Source organism: Ursus arctos, unplaced genomic scaffold, assembly GCF_023065955.2.
Source record: "Ursus arctos isolate Adak ecotype North America unplaced genomic scaffold, UrsArc2.0 scaffold_15, whole genome shotgun sequence".
Taxonomy (NCBI): domain Eukaryota; kingdom Metazoa; phylum Chordata; class Mammalia; order Carnivora; family Ursidae; genus Ursus; species Ursus arctos.
In genome coordinates, this window is record NW_026622819.1 from 55,691,056 (window position 1) to 55,718,986 (window position 27,931).

The following is a 27,931-nucleotide window of genomic DNA, read 5'->3' on the forward strand; positions in this document are numbered from 1 at the left end:
AGCCAGCTTCTCCATGTTTGCAAGACCAAGAGCTCCATGAGGCTCATGGGTATTCAAAGAAACTACTCACTAGCCAATTAACTACGGTCTTGCCCTCTTCTCTCCCTGTCTCCCTTCTTTCTTCATGTGTTTTGAGCATGTCTTTTGTGTATAATGTCAAACACCTACAGACCCCCCCCTTCTAGAACTGTAGGGGGTGTCCATTTTGCAGCAGAGGTGCCTAAAAAATGCATATGTCATTACAGTCCTTGACGATCTCTTCAGAGCCTTTAAATCTGATAACGTGGCCTCACAGCAGGGAAGATCGCTTCTCCTCCCCGCACTGATCTTCATGCAAGGCCGGATGTCATTTTATCGGGTTCCTAATGATGAGTAGCACCTCTGTGACTTTTGCAACACGGAGAGGCTCTTCTGAAGCAGTGTCAGTCCAGAAACACCAAGCTCAGTGCTGGTGTGGCTGCCAGGGCCTTCCAGAAGGAGGCGGACATTTGGAAAGAAGACAGCCAAATCAAGCTCCACTTGCATCATACTACTCCCCCCCCCCCCCATCAGCCCAGGTGCCCGGGTCCATCATTTTGGGGACTGGGACATGCTACTAAAATTCCCTAACTTGCATCCTTTCTTTTCATCTTACCCTCCCCTCTCACTCCATTCTCCAAAATGATCTTATTACAGAGTTCGTAGGCAGTCTGATCAATGCCATCCCCTTGCATGAAACATTTTGATGCTGTAACAGGGCTCATGGAACACTCACATAAGTCTAACCCTGATTTTGCTTCTCCAACTCCGCCCTGTCCTCCACGCCCCACCTTCCTCCGGCTATAGTCTGCAAAGTGCCTTTGCAAATGCTAGTCCCTCTACCTGAAATGTTCTCACTTACTCACCCTTCAGCCCTGAGCTCAATCGTCACTTACTCTAGGAAGCCTCCTCTAACATTGCCGAGTAGGTCAGACCCCTATACAGTCTCATGCCTCTGTGTGCGGCCGCTTCATAGCACTGCTCACATTATTTCTGGCTGTCTTCGCTGTCCTACAAGCTCCCCGGGAGCAGGGACTCGGGCTGTTTTTCCATAAAACTGTATCCCCAGTGACTGGCTCCAGTGAGCTCTGAACTTGTATGTTGCACAGATGAATGAATGGGTGACCCTCCCAGCTAAGGCAGTGATGATTCTCCCAAGAACCAGTGGCGCGCCCTGCCCCCAGCAGGATGTGCCTGAGGAGGCTGATTGGTGGGATGGAATGCGACAGGTCCCTCTGGTATCCTGGATACCAGAGAGGGTGGGAATGTAAACTGGGCCCAGAGGCTGCATTCTTTTTTTTTTTTTTTTTTTTTTTTTTTTTTTTTTTTTAAAGATTTTATTTATTTATTTGACACAGAGAGACAGCCAGTGAGAGAGGGAACACAGCAGGGGGAGTGGGAGAGGAAGAAGCAGGCTCCCAGCGGAGGAGCCTGATGTGGGACTCGATCCCGGTACGCCAGGATCACGCCCTGAGCCGAAGGCAGACGCTTTAACGACTGCGCCACCCAGGCGCCCCTAGAGGCTGCATTCTTGAAATTTCACTTCAGCCCAGGAGGAGCCTGCAGGGAAGTGAACCTGACCTTGAAGTTCTTGCCTTTATTTTTTACCCCCTCTCAAAAAAATCAAGATAAAGGGTGCAGTCAAGCAAAACATTCTTTCTGAGGGAGCTGTGAGGTGGGGGCTTCTAAGTCACGCTCCACTCATCACCCAGACCTGCTTCCTGCTGGTGCAGGTGCGCCTCCCAAGATTCCTGGGCATTGCACGCCCGGGAGGAGGTGAGGTTCCTGGTGCATGCTCCCTGGGCGCTCACGGGAACATCTCCGCAGCAGTTCCCCAAACAAGGTCCACAGAAGTCAGAAAGAAGCAGGTGCTCACTGAGCGTCTGTTACGTCCCAGACACCGTGGTGAGCACGTTGCATGTGTCACATGATCTGGGCCTCCTCACACCTGTAGGCAAGGAAGTAAGCCACTTAAGCCGATGAGGAATCAGGGCTTGGCAATTGAAATGATCTGCCCCTAGTCACGTAGCTGGGGGAGGAAGTGCCGGGATTTGAACATAGATCCATCTCGTGCCTTCCTAGCCCCTGTTCTGTCCACTGTGCCGGCTCCAGTTGCCCTGACAACCAGCACCTGAACACGCAGTGTCTTCCTGCCACTTCATTAGCTCTTTTGTTTACAAAACTTGATAAGGGAGATACGATGACTCTCGTTTCTCAAATAACTAAACTGAGGCTTAGGCTTTGAGAACTTAGTTAAATGGCAGAACCAGGATTCAAACGCAGTTTCATCCACCTGCCAAGTCCTTGTTTTCCTTTGCCTTTAGCAGACAGGGGAGTCTGTGTGGCTTACAGAGAGACACTTTTCCTCTCTGGTCCCCGGCTTCCTCATCTATAAAAATGAGGACAGTGGACAATATCAGGGGTTTTCAAACTTTTTTTTTTTTTTTTAAGCAAAGGAGCTGTGTCAAGTGAAATCTTACATTGAACCCTGGCGTGTGAAGCCCTCCCTTTGCTTCCCAGTGCCACCAGCCTGCCTGGGTATGGGGGTCTCCTATATTCCACATATTCTCAAACAGAACCCAGTTTGAGAACCTGAGCAGTAGGTGACTTCCAAAGGCCTTTCCAGTGTGGTTTGCCATCTCTGCTTCTGTAATTTGGGACTTAGTAGAAGAGCTAGGGCCCATTCTCATTTTTAAAAGCAACACCTGGTTTAGCATCTCTTTCGGTCTCCAAGCCAAAGGGATTGAGCCTATGTCCCAGAATACCCCTCCTGTGTGTTTAGAAACTGGCTTAACGATAGGGAATAGAGAGAAAGTTCATTGTGCGGTTGGTGTTCTGACTTGTTAGGAAATCCATATAAATTAGTAGGTATTGCAAGGAGTTAAACTGAGTGAGTTGAAATCCCTGCACCTTCACCTCGCAGCTTGTACCCATGAGCGAGCTACCTAACCTGTCCTGTCTACCTCACCTGCTTTAGCTTCTTGGGTGTGTCGAGGGGGCGACGATGTCCAGGCTCGAGTTTTAAAGTAGATGGTGTATGCACTCTACGAGTATCAGTCATTGTTAATAATTTCGATTGCAAAGCATGCGTTATTTCTAATGTACTATGACCATAGTTAGAAATGGGCACTGAGCTGGGAGATCTTGGGTTCTGTAAAGATGAGGGTGACATTCCAAGAAAAAGGAGCATCACCCTGTACTCCCTTACCAACTGCCGAGCCGTCTACACCAACTGATGGGCAAAATTGTTGGGGTCCTGCAGACACCTATACTTGTAGCTGTCCTCTCCCGCTCCATTCTTATACGTGGTGGCGAACAGCCTTGCATGGCGTGCAGACACCCCACTCTCAAATTATATGTGGCACTTATGGATGAATTCTCTTTTCCTTACTTTTGACTTACTCAATCTTTCAACAGATATATCAGTGGTTCTTAATTGGGGAAGATTTTGACACCTCCTCCCCCATCCACCCCCAGCGCAGGGAACATTTGGCAATGTCCGGAGACATTTGGAGACATAACTGCGAAAGGGGGGTGCATCTAATGGTTAGAGACAAGGGATGTGACTAAACATCCCACGGTGCATAGGACAGTTCCCCTGCAACAAAGAATCATCTGGCCCAAAATGCAAGCCTGGTAATGAACAAGACAGATGTGGTCCCCTGCTTGTGTGAATCTTGTAGACCAGTTTGCATTGCAGGGTGTCTAGGGAACAGAGATTACATGACTAAACAAGGAAACAAACATAAAATTACCATTTGTCTTCAGTTCCATGAAGGAAATAAAATGGTGCCATGATGGAGATTAAGCAAGGGGGCCTAATTAAGATGGCTCGATCAGATGAGACCTTTTTGGGAAGGTGACAGTTAAACTGGGATCTGAAAGCCCAGGAGCTAGCCGTGCAGAGAGAGGAGGAGCGCATTCCTGGCATGGGTCTGAGTGTGCTAGCTGGCTGGAGTAGAGTGAGCCTTGGAAAAAATTATCAGAGCTGGAGGAGGCTGGAGAGCCAGACTTGAAGGGCCTTCAGGCTTGGGCAAGAGCGTGGGCTTTGTTCTAAACACAGTGAGAAGCCACTGGAAAGCCTTTAACAGGGATATGATAGGATCTCCTTTGTTTTTAAAAGAGATTTTAAAACTGTGAATTGGAAGGGATTTTTCCTGTGTTAAAAATGTTGAGAGGTACTAAAGAAACCAGTCCTGGCCATCATAGGGACCAAGGGCTCCAGGGGAGCCATGACCCTTGCATCTGTGAGAACACACAGAGTTATGTGAAGGAAGGAGCTTTGAGAGGGGAGAAGCAGAATTGTACCAGCCGGGGGCCTGGGACTTGGGGAGGTGGGGAAGAGCTGCCCCTCAGTGAGTTGCCTAGGAGGTCGTAGGGCCTGTCAGGGGCACTCTCATTTGATGTGAAGGAGAATGTTGTTTGTCTGTTCCTGCCAAGTGGTTTCCACTCAAGACCAGGGGCCCCTGGGTTTGGGGAATATTGTTCTCTCTGTATGTGGTGGTTTGGTGTGTGGGTTTTGCCTATGTCTGCCACTTGCCAGTTATGTTACTGTAGGCTAGTTACTTGTTTCCTGTGTGCCTCAACTTCCCCATCTATAAAGTGGGTAAATACTTACCTCATGGGCTATGCCGTTGAAACGAGGCTCTCTTTGTAAAGGGCTTATCAGCAGAGCTCCCAGTGCATAATCAAGGTTTAGTGAATATTAATTATTATGTAGTTAGTTTAGATAAACACTTTTCACAAGTGACACATTTAATCTTTATAGCGATACTATGAGATAGGTACTATAATTTTTTTCAACAGCTTTGTTGAGATATAATTCACATGCCATATAAGTAAACCATTTAAAACATACAGTTACATGGCTTTTGGTATATTCAAAGTTTTGTGACCTCCCCACAATCAATTTTAGAACATTTTAGCACCCGGAAGATACCCTGCACCACTTAGCCACCCTCCAGGGTGGGGCCAGTGGAATGTGCATCCTCAGAGGCCAGGCATTTACTTAGCATTTAGTAGGCACAGGGCTCCGTAGATCGTGGGTCCTAGGCGCAGTGCTGACTGAGGAAAACCTCTCCAGCCCAAGCAGCAGGCATGAACTAATCTTGCTGTCGGATGATAGTGATGTCTCAGTTGTTGGCGGGAGTGGGGGGCGGGCGGTGTGCAGACTTCAACCCCCACCTCTCATCTTAAACATCAAAAAGTTGGTATGCTTCAGACCTAAACCTGGGCGATGGTTTTTATCTTCACTCTAGGCAGCAGGTCTTTCAAATGGGGGAGAATATCCATTCCTCTTCAAAAGGGTACAGGTGTCATTTGCTGATGAAAAATGGATCTAGGAACAGGAAGGCGTCCATCCACCGATACACCTCGGCCAGGGGTTTGGCCAGCCAGGTCCACCCCGATCCCTTCTCAAGTAAGCCCTGCAGAGGGCCTGGCGGTTCAGGCCAGCAGAAGAAAGCCCTTGTCCTCTCTCGCTAGCGGCATTTGGGCCTGCCGCCCCCCTGGGTGGGCTGGGAGCGGCTGTTGTTAGCTAACTGGGGTCATCCCACACGTGTAGAGCGCCGCTGTTCCCTGCTGGGGGCCAGCGGGCAGCAGGGTCCAGAGTCCAGTGTGCGCCTGTCTCAGACACTGTCCTGTCCCTGCAGGCAAGGGTTCCAAGTGCTTCCTCAGACCCTGGAGCTGGCCCTCCGCAGGGGGTCATTTCATTGGGGGGGCCATGGTGAGAGATGGTGGAACCCACTGAGAGACATTCGGAGGTAGGGAAGGTTAGTCACAGCTCGAGTCCAGCGGGCCTGGTTTTATCAGAGTCATGTGGAGCAGAGGAAGGGCGAGGGAAAACATACAGCTCGGGGTCGTAGGTTCTGGGGGCCGATGGAGCTGAAGCAGGGGAGGAACCACGGACGGGACAGTCACTGAGCATGATGAGGTCGTCAGCCCCTGGGCAGACATTTGACGGGTGTGGGTCACAGTGTTAGGTCCTGTGGGTACATCGCAGATGTAAGTGGCGCAGCCCCCACCTCCCAGGAGCTCACAGTTCAGCCGGTGATGTGTGCACACAAGTTGTAAGCAGTGAAAATAAATGGGAGGTTGGATTCAAGCTGATGGGGTTCAAAGCAGAGGGAGATTCCTAGAGACCTCATGGAAGCCCTGAGGTTTTATAGGACTTAGAAGGGCTGAAACTTGTGTTTGGGGGTGACCCAAGGGGTCACGGAAGACCTCACATGCTGAGACATTGAAGTGAGAAAGGACCCAGGGGCGAGACCATACTGCATGGACGAGGGGGCTTGTGGAAAGGCAGAGAACTCCCAAAAGGCAGATGAGGAAGAGCTTTGACCCGGAGAAGGAAGCCTGTAAGTGACGGGGAGCCACTGGAGACTCCTGAGCTGACAGCGAGGAGAGGAAAGCACAGAGAAGAGATCACGTCGTGCCTGCACGGAGAGCACTGTTGTGGGGGGCTCCTGAGCATTCCCACCCTGATCCAGTGGGCTTAGCCTCGTGCCCACTGGCAAGTACCTGTGTCCAGGCGCCAGGCAGGGAGCAAAGGGCGTTTTCAGTTCCAAAGTGAAGCAACTCCTTCCTGTTTATGCCCTCCAAGGAACAACTGGGTTCCCAGAAGGTTGGAGTTTTTGTTCCCTAACCACCGCCCCACCCCTGAGAGCCCCCCTAGGGCCTCTGCACGCACCTCCCATTGCACATGGGGGACTCCCACCCCCAAACTTGCCCGACTTTAGTTCCCTCTCCCATTTGCGCAAAGCTGTAGTCACAGTTCTGAAGGTCATGAAGGCCCCTCGCTAGGGGACACAAATACCGGGGTGGAAGGACCTAACACGGATCGCGTGCAGTCGTGTGCCGTGCGCTACGACTTCTTCACCGTAGCCTGTGTTTTGAGTGGTTACTGTGAAGCAGTACCGTGCTAACGGGGTGTCCACATTCTCTCGCGGACTTTTCACGACGGGTCTAAGTGATGAATCCCTACTGTATCGTTGAGGAAAACCAAGCCTCACAGAGAGGAAGTAGCTTGCCCAAGGTCACAGAGTTCAGGTCAGCCTGATTCTAGAACATCCCTGCTTCGCCGCAGCATGCTGTTTGTCAGCAGCAGCACAAAGGGCCGCTTGCAACGATGTTGCTGACTCACACCTCAGAAGTTGAACTCTTGCTTCCAGGGCTCTTTCTTCCTAGTCCTTAGGGGTTCAGATGCCTGAGAGGTTTTTCCCAGCACCCCGACCCAGTCTTCCACTGCTGGCATTTCTTGGTAATCCGTGTGCTTCTCCCTTGGCTCAGCCGGGAGTAGAGGGCACTGCCGCACCCAAGAGAGCTGACGAGAAGCTGTGGAGCCCGACTCCGCCAGAGGCTCGCAGGGGCTCCACGGGCTGAGCGGTTGAGCTAGAGCGCCTCTCGTTCTTACCTTCCACCTAGGACAGTCCGGCTGGGGCGGTGGACATGTGTTCATTATCATTACTGTGCTTAAAGACCTCGGACCCTCTCTGTGAAAGGAAAGAAGATGTGTTTGGGTGTTTTAAGGGCCTTGCAGATAGTTTCTGAAAAGACTTGATGGGCCTGAAAAAATGTTCACAAGCTTGCAGAATTTTCATCTCCTTCTAACCTTGAGAGAGTCAGGTATCCCATGGGAAAGAATAAGCAGTTAAAACCCGGGGGCCAGGCCCAAAGCTTCCGCCAGTAAGTTATGGCACTTCGGGCATTTCTTCGGGTCTGAGCCTGTTTCCTCGGCTGTAAACATGTGAGTCTTACTTTTGCCTTGTAGACTTGTCCTGTGGGTCCGGATGAGATAGCAGAAGTGATAAGACCAAGTGGAGATACGTATGTGGGATAACAGTACACAGTTTCCTCAGCTCCTGGAGTTCTTGAAGTCACCTGATGAGACGCTAGATGGGAAAGTTCTATGAGGAGGGAAAACGTCTCCGTGTCTCTGCGGCAGTGGTATTATTTCTCAAGCCTTAGCAGCGTGTCTCCCACAGCAGGAAGCAGGGAGGGCTTGACAAAGCGGTGCAAGGAGTTCCTGTTCCAAGGAAAGGTTCCATTTAGAAGAGCAATCACTTTAAATAGAGGCCAAACATTTGCAGTAAATATTGGGGGGGAGGGGTTTATTAGGACTTGACTTTGAGAAACAGAACTGAAAGTTATGACAATAAGTGTATTTTATGTTATATTTAACAAAACTTAAGTTGTAGTCGCAGCTATGCTGTAATGCTTAATATGAACAAAGTGTTGATTTCCCTTTTGCATAATTATTTGGGCACAATTAACAAGAGCAATAAGAGCTTTCTCTTCGCATTTGACTTTCCCAGCAGACTCATAAGGTCATTTTTGCAAAATACTGGAGAGAGCTTCAGCAGTTCCCAAGGGCCTCATTTAATTCCTATTGTCACTGAAGTTCTTCTCTTTTGAAGGGCCTCTTGTCTCTTCATCCCAGTGGATCTTCCCCTCACCTGTTAACTGAGCAACTCGGCCACCCTTTGGGCCTGGTTTGAGGAGTTCTTCAGCATTGCTTTCCCCCTGCATCGCTTAGGATATAAGCTCTTTCCCGTTCAGTTGATGTGGGTTGTGCGTACACCGCTTTGTCGGTTGCCGAGACAGCCAGCCAACGCGGGAGGATGTTGACTTGAAATGTTAATGGCCTGGGCTGGACACTGATATGAAGTGGAGAATAATATTTGAGAAGTGCTGATTTTTTAAGTGCTTGGTTCATGGATTAAATTTTCAGATTGTGATGACTCTGGTTCCCCCAAATGATCTTCTAAGTACAGAGATCAACGTAATAAATATCCAGTTATCCAGTTTCCCATGACTAAGAGTGTGGGCTCTCGAGTCCGGACCCTTGGGTTTCCATCCCAGCATCTACTTGTATGATCTGTGTGACCCTTGACAAGAGAGTTAAGTTATCAGAGTCTCAAGTTTTCCCACCTGTATGAAGGGGGAAAATGGTCATTACTAACTCATCAGGTTTTTATGAGGATTAAATGAGATGGTTGCAGTGAAGCGCTTACTTTAGTTCCGGAACTTATATCCTCAGCAAGTATTAATTATTATTATGACCAAGTGTAGTTGTTCCTAGTTTTCACCAGAATCTTCTTTACTCATCTGTGGCTGTTTTTCTGTGGAGCTGCCATTCACAATGGCAGTGACCCTCTACATCCAAATCCAAGGTCTAAAATAAACGAGGCTGCAGTACGATGGAACAAGAGTATTGCCGGCATTCAAGGACTTTATGTGGTGTGCGAGGCTGTATCCTACACCACCCTGTCAGGGAGAAATGACAGATCCCATCTCATAACAGAACCAGATGGCCAAGGGAGGCAGGCACCTTCAAGCACCGTGGCCTGGGATGCCCTGGCCCCTGCTGTCCAGTGGCATGGAGCTTGGGGCTTCCTGAAATTAATTAGGTGCCTTGTGTCTGATAGAAGCAGCAAAGAGGAAAAGGATGTGGGAAGGGCAGGTTCTTAACAGATTCATGTCAGCAGATCTGGAGTTAGGCCAGGAATCTGTATTTTGGAGATGCAAAGTCACTTGAAAGAGATAGCACACACCTTGCACTTAGCGGGCATGCCTGAATGCTTGTTGAGAGAATACATGCATGCAGAATACACTAGAATACCTCCTGTTTTGCTGTAAGCAAAGGAATTCAGCTGAGCCATTGTTGAGAAACCAGTGTGACTAGTTAGAAGTAGTTAAAAAGTAAAAGCCAAGGACCTCCCAGGGCCCAGGTTTGGAATGCTCTTTGAGTGAGATTGTTCCATAAGTTGGTGGTGGTTTAGAAATGATTGCCAGACATGCCTTTAAAAAAAAAAAAAAAAGTTTATTTATTTATTTATTTGTCAGAGAGAGAGAGCACAGGCCGGGGGAGCTGCAAGCAGAGGGAGAAGCAGGCTCCCCGCTGAGCAGGGAGCCTGTTGCAGGTCTCAATCCCAGGACCCTGAGATCATGACCTGAGCCAAAGGCAGATGCTTAACCGACTGAGCCACCCAGGTGTCCCAGACATGCCTTATTTTCTAATGAGACAGTGGACGTTTTGGTCCCTGTAAAATGATTTGAGTGGGAGCCTTGTGGTGAAGTCAGGCGCTGTGTCTCGTCAGTCCCCCACATGCTTTCTGACATTGGGGCACTGGACAAGTGTTCTTAGGGTCTCTTGGGTGTCTCAGAGGCCATGAAGGGCAGGGGTTGCTGAGCAGAGCCAGTCATATACCTATAGCCCCTGTCTTAGGCAGCCTTGGTTTCCTAATCTGAAGAAAATCATTCTGAATCTGTGACACTGGGCTTGTTACTCAAGGTTCCTTCTTCCTTTCCTGATGGGGTCCCAGAAATCACCCCCAGGCATTGGCAAGAATCCCTAACCCACTGAGCCAGCCCCTGAGTGACAAAAGTCCTCCTCAGAGGCCAAGGCTGGGGTCTCCCCAGGTCAGCTGCAGTGACTGTGGAGCCCTGGGGTGAGTGCTGTTTCCTGGGGCCTGGGATGCTGGAATTCTTGATGGAACTGGTCTGGGCCACCCCCACTCTAGGGCAGCCCCCTGGAGTGAAGCTGTTCCCTGGGGACTGGAAGGAGGGGCTCCTTCCCAGATTCCAGTCTTCCCTCCACAGTGCTCACCCTTGCCTTGCCTGGAGAGGGGGTTTGGAATTCTGTGCTGCAGATCCCAGTGGCTGCTCCAGGATCTCCTTGCCCCTTTTGTTGAGATGCTGATGTTGAGGAAGAGGTCTTATGAAGATCCTGCTCATTCTTTGGGGACCTGTTTGTGTGTCCCCCGCCAGGGCAGAACGAAAACCCTGTTTTTGGCATTCTGTCAGCTCATGGCCCCGTCTGGACACAGGCCTCATTTTCCCACGTACACCCTAAAATCGAGTGCCAGAGAGGGGTCTGAACAAGGTGAAGAGGAAGCCATATGTGGATCTGTTTCATTTATTAGCCTGGAAGAAATCTGGTGGAGATGTTTTTATAGAGTCATTGTCAGGCAAAGTCGGGCCAAAAAACCCAAATCCCTATATATTCATTATCATCGTAAGCATTGTTCTGTGCACTGATCACTGGGGAAGCCGCAGTGACCTAAACAGTGCTGATGCTTGCCCTTGGTCAAGGTCATTGTCCACAGGGAAAGACTGTAAGTCATTTGAAGTGAAGCTGGGATCTAACCTGATCTGGAGGGTAAGAGGAGTGTTGTTCCTGTGATGGTGATTTAATCACTTGACCTACCATGATAAAGAGTACTGAGTATAGAGTACTGAGCACCTACTGTGTCTTAAGCACCATGCAAGCACCTGGCATGCCTGGGCCTCTTTACCCCACGAGGTGGGTGTTACTGTCAGCCCCGTGTGGCAGGTGTGGGGTGCTGCACCGAGGCATGAAGTGATGTGAGCAGGGCACACAGCTGCCAAGTGGCAGAGCTGGCCCTGAGCTCCGGGGGTGTGACTGCAGTGTGTGTGTGTGTGTGTGTGTGTGTGTGTACTCACATACACGTGGGCCTGCGCACAAGTTGCAGTAGGGTGCAGCTCAAGGAGACCCAAGCTGTTACCCTCACCCTCTCTTCTGTCTTACTGCCAAGGAGGGGCACGTCCCCAGGATGTTTGCAGGCTTTATTCTGCCTGGGCACTTACCCAGTCTCCTTTAATCCACGGCCGGATGGGAAGAGCTGCTGGCGCTGCTGGCAGAGGGAAGGGCTACACATCATTGTCCCTTTCGTGAAACACACCTCTCAACAAGTTCCGGGGTGGGGTGGGAGCTTGGCCGTGAGCACAGGCCTGCCTTTATCCCACCTCGATGTTGGATGGGCCAGAGGAGAGCTCCTCTGACTTGCCAGCTGGGAGTGATGGCCATCACAAACAAGGGCTTCTCCAAGGAGGAAATACAAAGGCTCCCTCCGGAAAGCTGGGGACGCGGAGGATCGAGTTGTAGGCTGGTTAGGGTCCACTTGAGAAACACAAAGAAAGATAGACATGATCAGCCCAGGAAAGAGCCTTAAGAAGGCCTTTCCTGAATGTGGCCTAGCAGAAATTTGGTTGGGGTGGGGTGACCAGCCCCCGAACTATAGTCTGGGTTCTTGGCGAGGTGGGAAGAAAGGGGTTTCTCTCCTGGTGGAAAAGTTCCTGAGTAGTCTGGAAATTACAATAGCTAACAGACCTCGACTGCTTTTTATATGCTAGACATGATGTCTGGTGTCATACATATGTGTTCTGTAAACCTCCCAGGAGCCTTGTGAGGTGTGGACTACTGTCACCCCATTTTACAGAGGAGAAAACTGAGGCACAGTGAGATCAACTGACAAGCCCAAGGTTCTAGAGCGCTTAAATGGAGGAGCAAGCTGTGTTCTCCTTCCACCTCTGCCACTGAGTGACCATGGCCAAGTCACTTCCCTTCCCAGGGCCGCAGTTTCCCCATCTCCACAATGAAATAGATGGACATAATTATTTCAAAGTCCTCAGTACTGAGGCACCATGGCTGCGTCATAGGAACTTGTAGGGTCACTCAGCCACAGAGGGGCAGGTCCTCTTGGACACTGCAGTTCTTAACACCCCTGTCCACTTCTCATGCACACACATTTCTGAGCAAGCCTCCTGAAATCTCCTTTCCCATATAGCAATCCCCAGCTTATGACTGTAGGGAGGTTTTTGTTTGTTTTGAATGTCTTCCATGTCTAGGCTCAAGAGACCCCTTTTTCTCTTCCCTCTTAAAGCCTTCTGCCTCCTGTCCCTCTCTGCAGGGCCTAGTCATGGCCAGGCAGCCTTGCCTTCAGGACAGCCCTGCAGGCAGGCATTACCATCCCTCTAATATTTACGCACACCCATCACAGGACTGGCCCAAGGTCGCACAGTCAGTGAGTGACTACTCCCAGCTGGGACTTACAGCCTGGTCTCCTTTAGGGCATGTAGTAGATCCTTAAAGAATGCCATTTTCCTCCTTCCCTCATTAAACTGGCTCTTCGCTTTGCTTCTGCTGCTAGACAGAGAGCAGCACGGGGCTGGAAGTGGGCTTGACTGCTGCTAGCCCAAATAATTATGTCCAGGCCAGGGTCTTCCAAAGCCTCCTGCTTTGAGAAGAGGTGGTCTGGACCAGCAGCTTCAGCAGCCCCAACCTTATAACCAACAGGATGCAGAAGGCACAGGTGCAAGGTTTCCTAGTGACCTTGATTTCGTCAAAGCAGTACTCAACAGAGCAGAAAGGGTGGTGATCCACATGGGCCCTCTCTCCACCTCTGCTGCTTAAAACACCTGCTTCACCTTCTACCTGCAGGTTATTCCTCCAGGGTCCCATGGAATATTGGACATTAAATACTAGAGGCCACTTAGTGGAAAAGTCCAGGAAAAGTTGCTGTTTGCTCAGTGATATCATTGGGCCATAGCTTCTCTCATCTCCTGACTCCTGCTGCTGCCATGTTGGTTTCATTCTCAGTTTTCACATAATGGGCTTCTAGGATTCAGGACAGGTGCAGAAAGAGGTCTCTTTTCTTCATGGCTCAGGCAGAAGCCCTGGGGTCAACTGTCGCTGGTCCATACTGGATCATTTGCCTGCCCCTGACCTGGAGCTGCGGGTTCAGGGGCATGGAGTGGGGGTCGGTCAGACCCGTATCAAGTGCCCATCTTCAGAGCTGGGGTGAAATCACCTCCCAACCAAAGCACATGGGCTGAGAATCCTAGAGAGTTGATTGCCCTGGAAAATTGGCAGTGTGCTCACCCAAAGAGGTAGAAATGGGTGTTTGGTGTCAAAGTCCCAACAGCTGTCCTTCATACCTTCCCCTGCTGGTCCCCAGGGCCAGTCCAACAGGCTGCCCACATGGGCCCAGTGGGCCCCTGGACAGAAGTCGTGGACTTCCCCACATACCCTGGGCCCTCCACTGTTAAGCAGTTCTTTTTCTCTGCTCAGAGATGAATGGCATCTGGTGAGGGCAGGATGGGGAGGGGTGGGAGATGGAGGAGAGCTGGTCATTATCACGATCATTCATTCATCCATTCACTCCTTCTGTTCATTGGATTACTCAGTGATTTGTTCAACAAATGCTCATTAACACCTAAGACCTTGTAGACAGGGGGTTTAAGGGTTTTCCAAACTTGGGTCCTTGGGGCACCCTCTTCCCAATTTCCCTCTTCCCAATTGTTGGCAAAAGCCATGAAGCAAAATGTTCCCAATTCCTAGCTGCTAGCTGACAGGGAGGCTGTGAGCCTGGGGGCTGATCTTGCTTTATGAAAAAGGGAGCCTGGCAGATGTTAGGGGTTAAAGACACAGTGTCACCCGACTGAGCCTCTGTTCTCAAAGGAATCTGAAAAGCTGAAGGAGAACTGAAAAGGGTATCCATTTTCTCACTGAGAGATCCAGCGCCTGCTCCTGCCTTGTATGTGAAAATTGTGAAATTGCCCTGTGTGCCGCTGAAAAATGTAGTTAGTACACACACACGTTATGTAAAATACTGACGCCATTCAGAAGTGAATCCAACACAACGTTGCCTCGAAGCGACCTCCATCCTAGTAGGAGAGAGAAAAGCAGCAGAACGCAAATGGAAGTGCTGTCAAGTAGCACGTGTGGGAAGGAGCGTCCAGGGGAAGCCCTGGAAGCCCGGTGAAGGGTGCAGGGGCCTTGATGTGCAGGGAGCAGTTTTGGAGGCCTGCCCACAGCTGTGCCGTTTCCGCCCACTCAGGTGTCCCGTTTATTCTTGGATCCTAACGGTGTGGATCCGTGGACTGTCCATTCAGAACTAAGACCAGGACGTCTGCCCAGTGACCTCCTCATTCCCTGCGTGCTCTCCACGCTGGTTGGCTCCGCATTCTCTGCCCAGTCGTCCTGGAGCGGCAGCTTGTGTAGAAGAAGCCGATGGGGTTGCAGAGCCCAGAGCCGCTCCTTCCCAGCGGTAGGACCCTCGTGCCGGTGACCTGGCAGTAATGAGTACCCACCTCAAGGATGGTTGGGAATGTAAAATGAGACAGGGCACAGAGAGCGCTGAGCACGCAACCTGGCATGGGGCGAGCTCAGTAAACATGAATGAACACACTTTGAAAAATGTGTTCCATGCACGCTTACGGAGTGGAACCAGTCATGGCGACATCGTTGGCCTCCTGTCCTCATTGTCTCCCAGCTCTGGGACTTTAAGCAAGTTAACCTCCCTGAGCCTTAGTTTCATCATCTGAAAAATGGGCTGTCCATGCCCGGGGAGCAAAGCAAGCACCGCACAGTAGGCCCTCCACAGCTGTTGCCTGTGCCTGAGTGGCCTCGGCGGTGCTTTGGGTTTGTCCGTTGATTGTCCTGGTATCGTTCATCGAGTTCCAGCTTGGTGCCAAGGCCTCCCCCTCTTCTTTCTGATTGTCAAAATAACCCGGCACGGTGTTAATATCTATATTCCCTGTTTTACTAATCGCGTGGTGCCCGGTGGTTAAAAAGCACAGAAACTGCTTGCCTGGGTTCGAATCCCAGCTCTGCCACTTTCCATTTGTAGGGCCTTGAGCAACTGGCTTAGCCTCTCCAGGCCTCAGCTTCCATCGAAAATGCAGAGAACAATCCTTAATTATACGAAGTGGAATCTTCTCACGGGACGGCTGTGAGGATTGCATTGAGTTAGTACGTGTAACAGGTCCGTGCCGGCTGAAGAGTAGTCGTCTGTAAATGAGAGCTCTCACGGCCATGATTACTGATGAGTGGAGGTTACTCAGCCTTCAACCCAGACCTGGGTGCTCCAGAGCCCACCTATTCCTTCCACTTCACTAGCAGCCTTCCCTCGCACTTGGAAACCCCTCTCTATATTCTGGGCCCTTCTAGGGGGACGGGGACAGTCCCTGCCATGCCACCTCTCTGGGCCTCCCAGACTCACCTCAGCAGGTTTGTTCACCTCCTTCTCCTGCCTTCCCTAAGATGAGGCACTGACACCCCCCCCCCCCCAGCTTCCTTAGAGCTACACCGTGACCAGCGTGGCTCTTCCTTCCAGAATTTTCTTCCTGTCCCTTGCTGTTCTTCCAGACCCTGAGGCAGTTCTTGCCCTTTGCATGTAAAGTTCTTAAGTAAAGAGACAAGAAGCTACTAACGTACAAACAGAGGAGAGCCCTGCTTCTGGCATCAGCCAGCTTTGACCTTGCCCAGGAAGGTTGCCCTTCCCTGCCTAAGCCCCCAAGGGAGCTGGACGGACTTTGCCTTTGCCCCGAGGTCTGGCTGGCTGTTCCTCCATAGCTGTGTGCCATTGGGCCAATCACAGACCCTCTTAAGGTCTAGTTTCCTCTCCTGTACAGTGTATGAGTGTGAACGATGGAGACATATAATGTTATTTGGTTGAACAATCACTGCCCTTAGGGACCCAGGCTACTTCCTGCTTCCTTCTGGGAGCCTCCTGGAACAGTCCAGCATGCAGGGATCTCTCCCTTTTGGGAATCCTGTGACACTTTCCATGAAAGGTTCGTTTTGAACAATGTCTTCATTGTTTTCATTCCTCCATATATATACTACCACGTGTGGATGAATATGTTTATGTGTTTATTTCCAGGGATTTTAAGCTCATGTAGGAGTTGGCACCAGGCACGTAGTAGCTGTGTAAAAGATAGTTGGTCATTAGCTTAGAATCTTTCAAAAATGAATGTTTTTCAAGATTGATGCAGATCCATCTTGGCAGATGGGGGTCCAATTGTTTAGTCCTTTGTCATTGGTTTGTATGTTCTCTGGGAAAAAGCAAAATTTCAAATATTTGGATAAATTTCTGAAATATATTTTAGCTTACTTTTTAAAAAAATTATCTTTTCTCTCCCCCATTTTACATTTTTTGGGAACCTGGGGCGTGCCTGGCACTAGCAGTGTCCTTTGTACAAAAATAAATATCCCTAAAGTTCACAGGATGGGTGTTCACTGTGAACCCAGTTACAGGCTCTGGCTTTTACCTGACTGCAGCGAGAGGTTGCTGGATGCCCATGGAGTCTGTTCTGTTGCTGAGTTTCTCCTCTGTGGACCTGTTGTGGTTCCCTCAGTTCAAAGTCTTCACAAGAAGGGTTCCCAGGGCCCGTTCTTTGGGGAGTTTCCAGTTTGCCTTGGGGTTTATGGAAGGCACTGGGTTCAAGGGCGAGCCTATAACAGGCCCTGGAGTGGGCTGTGTGCTTTCTGCGTCTGAGACTCTTTGCAGGAGGCTGGTGCTGACTTTGTAAGTGTTGGTGGGCTCAGTGACTTTACCTAAGGAGGGAGGGAAGGGGAGAAAAAAGATCCCAAAAAGCCCCTACCCACTCAAAACCTTTCTCCTTGGAAAGGAAGGGCCGCCAATAAGTCCTGTGTTTCGTTCATTCAGCAGATAGGAACTACCTCTGTGCTCTGTCCTAGTAAGACAGCAGCAGTGAGCTAGGCAGGTTGGCTCGGTTTCCCTGGGAAAGACAAGACAGACAGTCAACATGTCAGTAAGCAAATACAGAGTTGGAAACTAGAAGGAAGCACAGGAGCCCATACTGTTGAGCCCTGTTCCGTGCGGGGGTGCCTGCTGCAGGGGCCCACAGAGGGGAAGAGTCTGACACAAGCTCTCACAGCTGGGAACCCAGCACTCTGTGGTCCCAAAGGCCTGGCCCACTCCCCTGACCTAGGTGGGCTCCAGGCTCCTCTGTGTTGCTGTCCGTGAAAAAGGAGTGGTCAGGCAAGGGCCCTCCATGTCAGCTGGGCTGGGAGAGGCCCCGGCCGACACCCTGCTCTGCTCTGGGGGTCATCAGTGGTCATGCAGCCGTGGCTCCCCAGTAACTGAAACCCACAAGGATCCTTCCCACTGACGTAGTTTTGGAATATAGGTGAGATTCAGTGGGGTGGAGTCCGGAACCGATGACCAAGAAAGAATTCTTGAGCCGACTTTAATGCAGAATGATGGTTTATTAAAGCAGGGGGACAGGACCCGTGGGCAGAAAGAGCTGCTGCCCCAGGGTTGTGAGGGGTGGCTGATTATATACTATGGGGTTCGGGGAAGTAAGGAAAAGGGAGGTTTCAAAAGGATTTTCATATGCTAAAGAGGACCTACAAGGTACCTGAGGCCTTGGCATTGTCAAGTTAAGGTTGTGTTTCTTCCTAGCATTAACAGGAAGATAGCTGGGGGCTTCCTGGAGGAACATGACACTCCGTCCGCCTCAAGTATCTGTCAATGGGCTGCTGGTTGTAAGGACATTTAATTGTATCTACATTTCCTTCTGGAAGCAGTTATTGGTAGAAATGTTTTGTCCTTGTAGATTGCTAAGACATTTGTAAAGTGGGGGAGACCCAGGTCTTGCAGGTTTGTGATCTCTGTAAGTTAACTACTTGTCTTTCCGTTCCTTAGCTTTAGGGCAGCCAGGAGTGCCTGAGGAATGTCACATAGATCCCATCTGGGCAGGGAGGGTTGTGGGGTGTCAGCTTCTGCTTTGTCCTCAGCTTGCCTTCTGTTCCCTCATCACCACCGTCAGGTGTCAACGCCTTCCCACAGGACCGTCGAAGGGTCACAGAATGCCTGTGCCAGGGAGAGATTCACGTCTGCATGCTGGTGATACTCAGGAGAATGAAATGGGAGGAGGGGCTGGAGGCTTCCGTGGCTACCCAGTGGGATGTGCACTCCCTGGGGAAGGAGAACTGGCTGTTGCCACACTTCTTCAGTTACCAGCTGGGAATGAGGAAGAGACCTATTGAGAGAGTTTGTGGTGGAGGGGAAAAAGCAGTGGGCCAGGGCTCAGGTGGCCTGTGTCCAGTCCTGGCACAAACCAGGGCCCCGGCAGCCCTGTCAGTTGAGGGAAGTCTCAGGGTGTCCGGTTTGCTCATCTGTAAAATGGTAAGGATGGCGTTGTCCTGATGGTTATTTGCGAATCAAATCAGATCAAGCATGCAGAAGTACTTTGAGGACCCTGAAGTATTTCTTCATTTGCAATTTCCCTTTGTTAGGTCAAAGCAAAACTTGGAAGGTAGAAGGCCTCGCTGTGAACCCTGCTGGGGATTCCAATGAAATATGTCCTTCTTCATTTGTTCTTTTGTGAGTTCAGGTATTCACTCAGTGAGCACTCATTTGGTGCTCACTCATGGAGGATGCTGAGGTTACAGTGATGCTAAGACATGGCTCAGGTCCTGTTAAAACTCGTGGAAGTGGCAGGCACGCGAGCAATAAAAGGACATATATGGCAAAGAGAGAACTCTTCAACCCCTGCTTTAGGTCAACAGGTGCCCGGGAAAAGATGTTCTGGGCAGTAGGCACAGCAAGGACTAAGGCATGGAGTGTGTGAATTAGTGTGGAGTATGCGTGGAGTTGTCTTGAAGCCATGTCCCCACCAGAAGCAGCAGGAAGTTGCCATTTTTCTGAGCCAGAACCTTGTCAGGGCAGAGGGGCTCGGGGGCGGGGGCGAGAGTTGATTTAACAGCTCCTACGGCCAAGTATTCTGTCAGGTATTCTTACCACAGTTTGTCTTGTCACAGGCTGGTCTGAGTCCCATCAACTTTGTCTTTGACACAAAATATTCCAAGCTGCACGCTATTTATTACCCCCACTAGCACTCCTCCAGCGAAACCTAACTTGTTGTCGTTTGGAGTAATTTGATAATGGTTCGGGATTTTTCTGTGTTTGTCTACCCAGATGCCTTTGCGGGGAGGATCTAGAAATAATTGTCAGGTCTCCCCGGGGCCTTTCACATCAGCCCCTAGACAGCCTCCCGAGCTGGTCCCTTCGGGGTCCGCAGGCTCTGGGGTGGGGACCGAGGAGGGCTGAGTGCATTCCTGTCCTGGCAGCCGGCCCAGGGCCATGTGGGAGTCTCACCGGCCTCCACCCAGCATCACGGCTCCACTTCTCAGCAAGGATCGTGTAACGAGTGTTGATGCTTGTTTTCTATCAATGTTCTAATATTTTTCTACACATTGAATTTTTCTCTAAGAAGAAAATTAGGGTTCATTTTGGAATGACCTTTTTTTTTTTTTTTTTTTAATGAAAGGGTAGTAAGAGGTTCTAAATAGAAGAACTGAAGTTGTGTACAAAAATCTACTTGGTAGTTTTAGTATTTTTTCTCTTTTTTCTGGTTATAAAAGCAGCAGGAGAAAAAAAAATCCCTGAACATTACCCCCACCACCGAAAGGCGAATACTGTCAACATTTTGGCATTTTTCTTTGTAGTCATTTTCCCTTTTTCTTGCAGGCGGGTAAGACTGTGCTGCACGCACAGTTTATATCCTGCTGTTTTATTTCTTTTTAAATTCTGTCATATAAGCACTCTTCCCTCTATCATCGAAAGGCTTCGTGAGTGTACATTTCAAACAGTTGCATCAAATGGTTATTACCAACCATTCAGTCCCTATATAGTTTACCTGTTCCCTATTGATTTTGAGGCTGTGTCCATTTTTGTGTGTGTGATAAGTAATGCTTCATTGAACATCTTTGTGTATGAACCTTTCTACCCAGGTAGGTTGGAAACAGCGGTGAGACAAGTGATAACGTTTTTGGGGCCCCTTCTCTTTGAGGAATCGGGTGCTTCCCTGACTCCTGTTTCGTCGGTCATCAGCCTTGACTTCTGATCCTGGGGCTCCAAGATGAGCATCTCTTTCAGTTTATCTAACACGGTTCTTTTCCTCCTCGTCTTCTACAGCCTCACCCACCGTATTCCCAATAAAATTCCTAATGTCCAGTTTGTGGCTGGGGGTAAAAGTAGTCCCCCAGTTTTCCCTTCTTCCCAGACTTTATTGTTTAAAACTCTAGGGAGTAGTTTTAAATTCCATGACATTTAAAAAAAAAATCCCCTCTTCTGGCCACCCAATGGTGTAGACAGCGATTTCTACTCGGTTTTTCAATAGCCGTGAAGATCTAAATTCAAATCCTCAATCTGCCTCTTAGCAGCTGAGCAACTTTGGGCAACTCAGTATGATTCTCTAAGGCCCCACTCATTTATGCCAGGGGTTTAGCATAGAAGCTACTTACACGGCTTACTGTGAGAAGTTAATGCCATGTCATAGACGAAAGGGACCAAGCATGTGCTGGTATTATTACTCTCTGAGGGTTTTGACACTGGGTCCTTACACAGGAGCGTGCAAGTTACCCTTTGGATACTAGATGTTCATGACAAAATGGCACCATGAAAGGCCAGACCTGGAAGAGTTGGTTGAGATGGAGTCCATCCTCCTTGTTTCATTGATGGGGAAACAGAGGCCGGAGGAGGGAAGGGAATTGACCAAGGTCACCTGGATGGATATAAGATCTATAGCTGAGCTTCTCCTACAGTCAGGCAGCGAGGAGGACTGATGACTTTAGAATCCAGATGGAGCCCTTCCAGCAAGTCTGCTGGATGCACCCTTTGACGTCCAGAGCTCGGGCAGGCTCAGTGTGGGGATCAGCTGATGGCCCAGATGCCTCCCCTTGCCTTTGAAGCCCCCAGATCAATCCCAGAGCAGTTAGGAAGCTTGTGGAATATTAGAGACACTGTACATAGTCTCTCTTGCACTGTGCAGGTGATCCTTTGTGACACCTCTCTCCCTCTCCCTTCCTCTCCTCACAATCCTCTTGGGCCAGTTGGATATTCATACGCTCTCCCCTGGCACGGGAGCTGAAGGCGCCTGCCAACCTGCGGGTTTCTTTTCCGTGTGGCTCACCATCTGGAGTGGCCACCTGGCCTCCTTGTGGGGTGTGTGCGCGCGCGTGTGCGTGCACACAGGCACCCGTGTCCCAGGGCCAGGGTATTGTGTCCCCTCTTTGTGCTTGAATGGCTGCATGAACAAGAGCAAGAGAACAGAGCACAGAAGACAATGCCCAGAAGTCATCCTGGCAGTATGAATGAATAATTCATTTTGTATCTGCTGCTTCCCAGGGCTTCCTGAAATAGCCGTTTAAACTGCTTGTTTCACTGCTGACTTTAATTCGGCTGTCTTCAGCTCAGCACACTTTGGTGCTTAATGTTGACTTGCAGGTGGGGCGTCCCTTCAGGGAACAACACATTCCATGTATTTTCTTCTTTAAAAAGAAATGGGAGGAAAATAAACCCTTGAAGTCCTGTTTCTCAGAGGTGAAACCATTCCCTTTTTTCAACTCCTGTGCAGAGCTCCTTTGTCGTCAGTTGCTCTCGTCCTCTGCGATCTTGGGAAATAAGGAAGTAGCGGTGAGACGGACAGACAAGGTGAGCTTCTGGACTCGATCAGTCTGTGCCCTGTGATGCAGTCCGCAAACACTTGGGCGTCTGCAGCTTTTCAGATTCTCAGACACAGCCAGTCTGCGCTGACTTGTGCTTTCCTAGACCAGCCAGCTGCAGTGGCTAGGAAAGATGTCAGGAAGGCCCAACCTGCCAAGGTAGGCAACCCAGGAAACCACCCTGACCCTGCTGCCCATAGAACAGTGGTGGTGGTGGTGGTGGGGAACCGTGTCCTGTCCTCCCTGGGCTTTGGCAGGTCACCTCTAGTGTGAAATGCATGGCTCAGCTTTGAAAAGGTTTCTTCCAGTGGTCCTGGTGGAAAGGGCTGGAGAAGAGGGGAGGTTGGAAGCCAGGTGTTTGGAACCCCTGATAAACGCACACAGGGGCAGCAGGAGGTAGCAAGATGTAGAGTTCAGAGGGCCTGGGCTGATAGAAGTCGTGTGGTTCACAGCATGAGATGACAGGTGTCAACTGAAGACACAAAGGGCACCCAGAAGACCCTTGATGGTTGGAGAGATGGGGCTAGTGGGCTTTGTGGACTAGTCCTGCACCTGCAGAGCCAAGGGCCTGTAGGGAATGTAGGCCAGGTACTGCCAACCGCCCCTGCCCCTGCCCCAGCTCTGCTTGACCTTCAGTCTGCAAATGGATGCAAAGGGAAGAGGGCTGTTTAATGTGAAATACATCAGAAAGAAAATGATGCTCCCTGAGGGCCTTCCACCTACGGAGCAGCTGAGTGGTTGATTGAGAACCTGAGTTCCTGGATTGGATCGAGATGCTGGCTCTATGCTCACTGGCTAGGGGACCTCAGGCAACACGCTGTTTTGGATAGGAGCTCAGCAAACACTAGCAAAGGGCTGATACAGCCTGCCTAGAGGGCTGTGCTCAGGGAGAGGCTGAGTCGCCATGACCTGCAGAGTGGGACGGGGAGGCAGAAAGCATTGATAGAGAAGGGGAGGCATTTCTTTCTTTCTTTCTTTTTTTTTTTTTTAAAGATTTTATTTATTTATTCGACAGAGATAGAGACAGCCAGCGAGAGAGGGAACACAAGCAGGGGGAGTGGGAGAGGAAGAAGCAGGCTCATAGCGGAGGAGCCTGATGTGGGGCTCGATCCCGTAACACCGGGATCATGCCCTGAGCCGAAGGCAGACGCTTAACCACTGTGCCACCCAGGCGCCCCTTGAGAAGGGGAGGCATTTCTTGAACACAAGGTTGGATACCATTTTTTAGAGCCCCTGCAGTTATGAGGTGGGGGACGCTATTATACATCAGTGGGTCCTCGGTATGGCTCCAGGACCAGCAATATCAGCATTCCCTCGGAGCTTGTTGCAAATGCCAAAGTCTCCGCCCAGAATCAGAAACCTATTGAGTCAGAAAGTATGGGAGTATTGCAGCCATCTGTGGGTTCTCAAGCCGTCCAGAGGATTCTAATGCAGCTCAAAGTTGAGAACCACTGGTGTATACAAGGAGATGTCAGGAGGGGTGCTCATAGAATGAATGAATGTGGACATGGGAAACGGGGAAGGTCAGGAAATCCGAGTGCCTGGGAGGGTCCCCTCCTTTGTGACCATGTGACCTTGGACAAGTACTGAGGACAGTCTTGGAAACTCAGTACTGAAAAGTCTCTTAGCAATCACTGTGCCATTTTTCATGGTGGGGATGGGGAAATAGTAGCCCAGGATGGGAAAGGGACTTGGCCGCCGGCAGTCACTCAGTGGCAGAGCTGGGAATTGAGGCCAGCTGGATTTACCTTTCTACTGGCCAAGTGTTCCTGGGTGTGTCAGCTCACCTCTTCTATGCCTCAGTTTCCACATCTGGAAAATGGAGCTGATAATAGTACTTACAGGATTACTTTAAACAAATTAAGATTTTATTGCATCAAATATGGGGTTTTTCTTTGTTTTTTTTCTTGACAACTTTATCAAGATATTGATAATTAGAACACACTAAATTGTATGTATTTAACAAGTGTAATTGGATGAGTTTTGACATACATCTGTACATCTGTGAACCTGTCTTCATAATCAATATAACAAACATTCCCATCTTTGTGCCCCTTTGTAACCCTTCTCTCTCTCTACCCACATCCCCATGCAACCACTGATCTGCTCTCTGTCCCTATAGGTTATTTTTTATTTTCTAGAATTTTATATAAACGGAATTATATAGTATAGTCTATTTTCCCCTGACCCTTATCCCCAGCACAGTGTTTCTGAATGTCACCTATGTTGTTGCACGTGTCGACGGTTTATTCTTTTTTACTACTGAGTAATATTCCATTATATAATACACTACATTTGTCTACCCATTCAACTGGGGGTTTTTTTGGTTTTTTTTAAGATTTTATTTATTCATTTGACAGAGAGAGAGCAAACACAGGCGAGGGAGAGGGAGAAGCAGGCTCCCCACTGAGCAGGGAGCCCAACATGGGGTTGATCTCAGGACCCTGGGATCATGACCTGACCCGAAGGCAGACGCTTAACCGACTGAGCCACCCAGGTGCCCCTGTTTGTTGTTGTTGTTTAAGATTTTATTTATTTGCTTGAGAGAGAGAGAGCGCACGCATAAGCAGGGTGAGGGGCAGAGGGAGAAGGAGACTTTTTGCTGAGCGGGGAGCCCAAAGTGGGGCTCCATCCCAAAACCCCGGGATCATGAACTGAGCCAAAGGCTGACACTTAACTGACTGAGCCAGCCAGGCGCCTTATATCCATTCAACTGTTAATGGACATTTGGGTTGTTTCCAGCTTGGGGTTATTACAAATCAACACAACATTGGTTTTTTAAGAAGCACCATTATTTTATGTGTCACTAAGAAAGGGAAAAAGCTACCAATTAAATTACAACCCAGTGTTTCGAAATTAAATAAAATGTTTCTCTCCTACTTATTGAAATAAATCTTTCAAACTTAGATTTCTTTTAACTCACATACTGCTTTTATACATACAAAAAACGAAAACCCAACTAGATAAACGAAATACAGCTCCAGTGTTCCTAAAACATCTTCCTATTCAGAATCCAAGTCTTTTTTTTTTTAATTTATTTTATTTAAATTCCAGTATGCTTAGCATACAGTGTTACATTAGTTTCATGAATCCAATTCTTTGCAGTTACTTTTTAACTCAGGATTATTGGTGTCTGTGCTTTGAATAGCGTCCTTGTTGCTCTCAAAGTGTTGGTGATACAGCCTTGTTATAAGGACCCACAGGGGAATTCAAAGGCTTTGGTGCTGGGCTCTGAAGCCAGCGTGGCAATCACGTAGAGTTAGCCTACTTACTTTGCACTCCTGCTTGGGGAATGTTGCTAAACAGGTCGGTTCACTGCCTTCTCAACCCTTTCCCACAACCATTTGGCTCCTAGGGGTTAAAAGTGCTCCACTGTTGTCTCTGGGATTTTGTCCCAAGCCAGGACACCTTTGATGTCTGTACACAGGGAGAGACACCTCCATCAGGACTGCAGGCTGGCTGACAGTGTTGTAAGATGTCAGTAAGCAGTGGCGACACACAGCCCGATTTCGGGGATGTTAAAATGTAATTTTAAATGTGCAGCTTAGAATCATCGAAAGATAGTCTGTGTAAGGGAGCCTGAATAGTGCCTGGTACTTTGTACACCCTCAACGAAGTTTAGCATTGTGTATTATTATTACTGTTACTGTTCAGCATTGATTTCTCTGTTGGTTAAATGAAGGTGGCAGTACCTGCCTCACAGAAAAGTTTTGAGGATAAAGGAAAGGACTTCCCTTATATAGAGCATATGGTCCAGCACCTCATACTTAATTGGCCTTCCGCAAAAGACGTTTTCATTATTGTTTGATTGCAACCTCACAATGCTCTTGACCTCTGGGACAGGCGGCCAAATGGTAAATTAATGAAGTTTTAGTAAAGGGGCCCTTAAAAATACCATGTTCCAGCTCCCTTGTTTTGGAGATGGGAAGCCCAGAGAGGGTAGGAAGCCCAGGGGCATGGCTAATCTGGTGACAGTGTCCAGATTCAAAACCCAGATCTCCTCACTCCCCTTCCAGTGCTCTAAGCTGTGCTGTCATGGAAGGGGCCACAGATCAGGCAGGATCCCAGAGATCCCAAGGCCAATTCCTTCTAGAAGGACCAGCTCCTCAGGCCTGCATGGGTGGGGTGAGGGTCAGAGCTCAAGGACTAGAGAAATGGTCAGGTTCCAGGGAGGGGTGGGCTGTGGCCTCTGCTCTTCGAGCTGGAGGTTTCTAGACAGCCCAGCACCTGGGGAGACCCCTTGGAAACCTAGCTCCTGGGACTGGAGGAGTAAAAACCAGGGGTTGAATGCCCCCAGGATCCTGACTACAGAAAGGAGGAGCTCTGCATTCCTACCCAGCATTACATGCCAAGTGCCATGTTGAGTCATTCCCATGTACTAACTCATTTAGTCTCTGCAAGAACCCTGCAAAGCAGATTTTCTTGACTGCTTTATACCTATGAGGAAACTGAGGCTCAGAGCTGGGGAAAGAATGGACTCAGATTACAGAGCTATGAAGGATGGAACTGGCCCTTTGATAGGGCACAGAAGTGCCTAAGCCTAGCTCTCAGTTCAGGAATGAGGATGAAGCTGGGGTGGAGCTGGGTGAGGGACAAGCGTGCATACCAGGTGCCCTGTCCTCTTGTAGTGTTGGACTTTCAGGAAATTACCCTCTGATGAGGAAATGAGCCAAAGGAAGGGCCCATCTCCCAGCCTTGTCTCTCCACAAATGGGAGCTTCATAGTTTCATTCAGGTTCTTGCCCTGCAGTCATTCTCCTTTCAGTTTCATAGGGTCACTGAGCCCCGAAAATACTCTCAGTAACTGTATCTTGCAGGATGTTCAGATACAGCATTTCATACGGAACTGAACTCAGCAACAGGTGGGCTTGATCTCTTGGTGTCATGAGTGTGATACAGGCCTAGGGTCGATTCCAGATTTTAGTCTCAACCCTGCCACTGGGTTCTTGGGTGGCTCTGGACAAGTCTTTTCTCTCTGTGTCTAAGTTTTCTTAGGAGTAGAACAAGGGTGTTGATTTGTCAGATTCCAGAGGCCCTGTTCAGTTTTATCATTCTTTCATACCTCAGCATCAGAGGCCTCATTTGGACGGCAATGAAAATAACAATGAATTGCTCATGTTGATTTCATGTATTCCGAAGTTCTGTCTTGTGCATTATCTCATTTAATTCTCAAAGAACACTATGAAGAAGGTCTGAAAAGTAACTACCGAAAAGGGTTGTTATGAGGGCTAAGTAAGTTAATATCCACAAAGTGCTTGAAAAAGTTCTTGGCACGTAGTATTTAATAAATGTATTATATTTTTTTCCCCTGTTTTTCAGATTTAAAAACTGAGCTACCGAGAGTTTAAATGTCTTGCCCAAGGTCACACAGCTTGAAAATGGCAGACTCAGGAGTCTAGCTCCAGAGCCCTGTGTTCTTAACGACTACTCTCTGCTGCCTTTCAGTAAGAAAAGTTGGAGTATCGTGTTATAGAGCAGGGGTACTGTGTGCAACAAGAGTGCGGCCCCCAACAGTCATGCAAAGTCCACTTTTAAACAAAGCGCTGTAATAGGCAAACAGGCTACTGCAGAAAGTCGGCTGAATTTGGCCTTCCAGTGGTCAGTTGGCCATGCCTACTCCAATGCACAATTTGGTTTTCAGAACCATAATTTTAAATCCCAGCAAGTGGTTCACAGAGGCATGGCAGCATGGATTCATCACTGTGTCTGTGAGCTGGAGGGAATCGGGGAATGGATGGATGGACTTGGGGATGGAGGCAGAGGAAGTGGACTGGCCCAAGAACTCAGTGAGGGCAGGGTAAAGACGAGATTTAGCAGGGGGAGTGAGCCACCAGTGTGTATGAAAAGGGGTCAGCCT

The 27,931-nt window shown here is 49.3% G+C and overlaps 1 protein-coding gene across 11 annotated transcripts in view; it reads left to right on the plus strand.

Moving 5' to 3' along the window:
* Window positions 1-27,931, plus strand: part of WWC1 (WW and C2 domain containing 1) — a 164,394-nt gene that overhangs the window by 45,368 nt on the left and 91,095 nt on the right. For 2 of the 11 annotated variants that reach the window (XM_048224287.2, XM_048224290.2), the window contains exon 2: window positions 21,988-22,064. The exons of 7 other annotated variants lie outside the window; for them this stretch is intronic. Coding sequence is in view for 1 of the 4 variants with exons in the window: in XM_048224285.2 (XP_048080242.2) it covers window positions 22,209-22,234 (26 nt within the window). In the remaining 3 variants the exon portion in view is untranslated. Of the gene's footprint in view, window positions 1-21,987; window positions 22,065-22,087; window positions 22,235-25,127; window positions 27,519-27,931 lie in introns of those variants that run through there. 2 more of the 11 variants (XM_048224285.2, XM_048224288.2) reach the window with 2 other exon arrangements.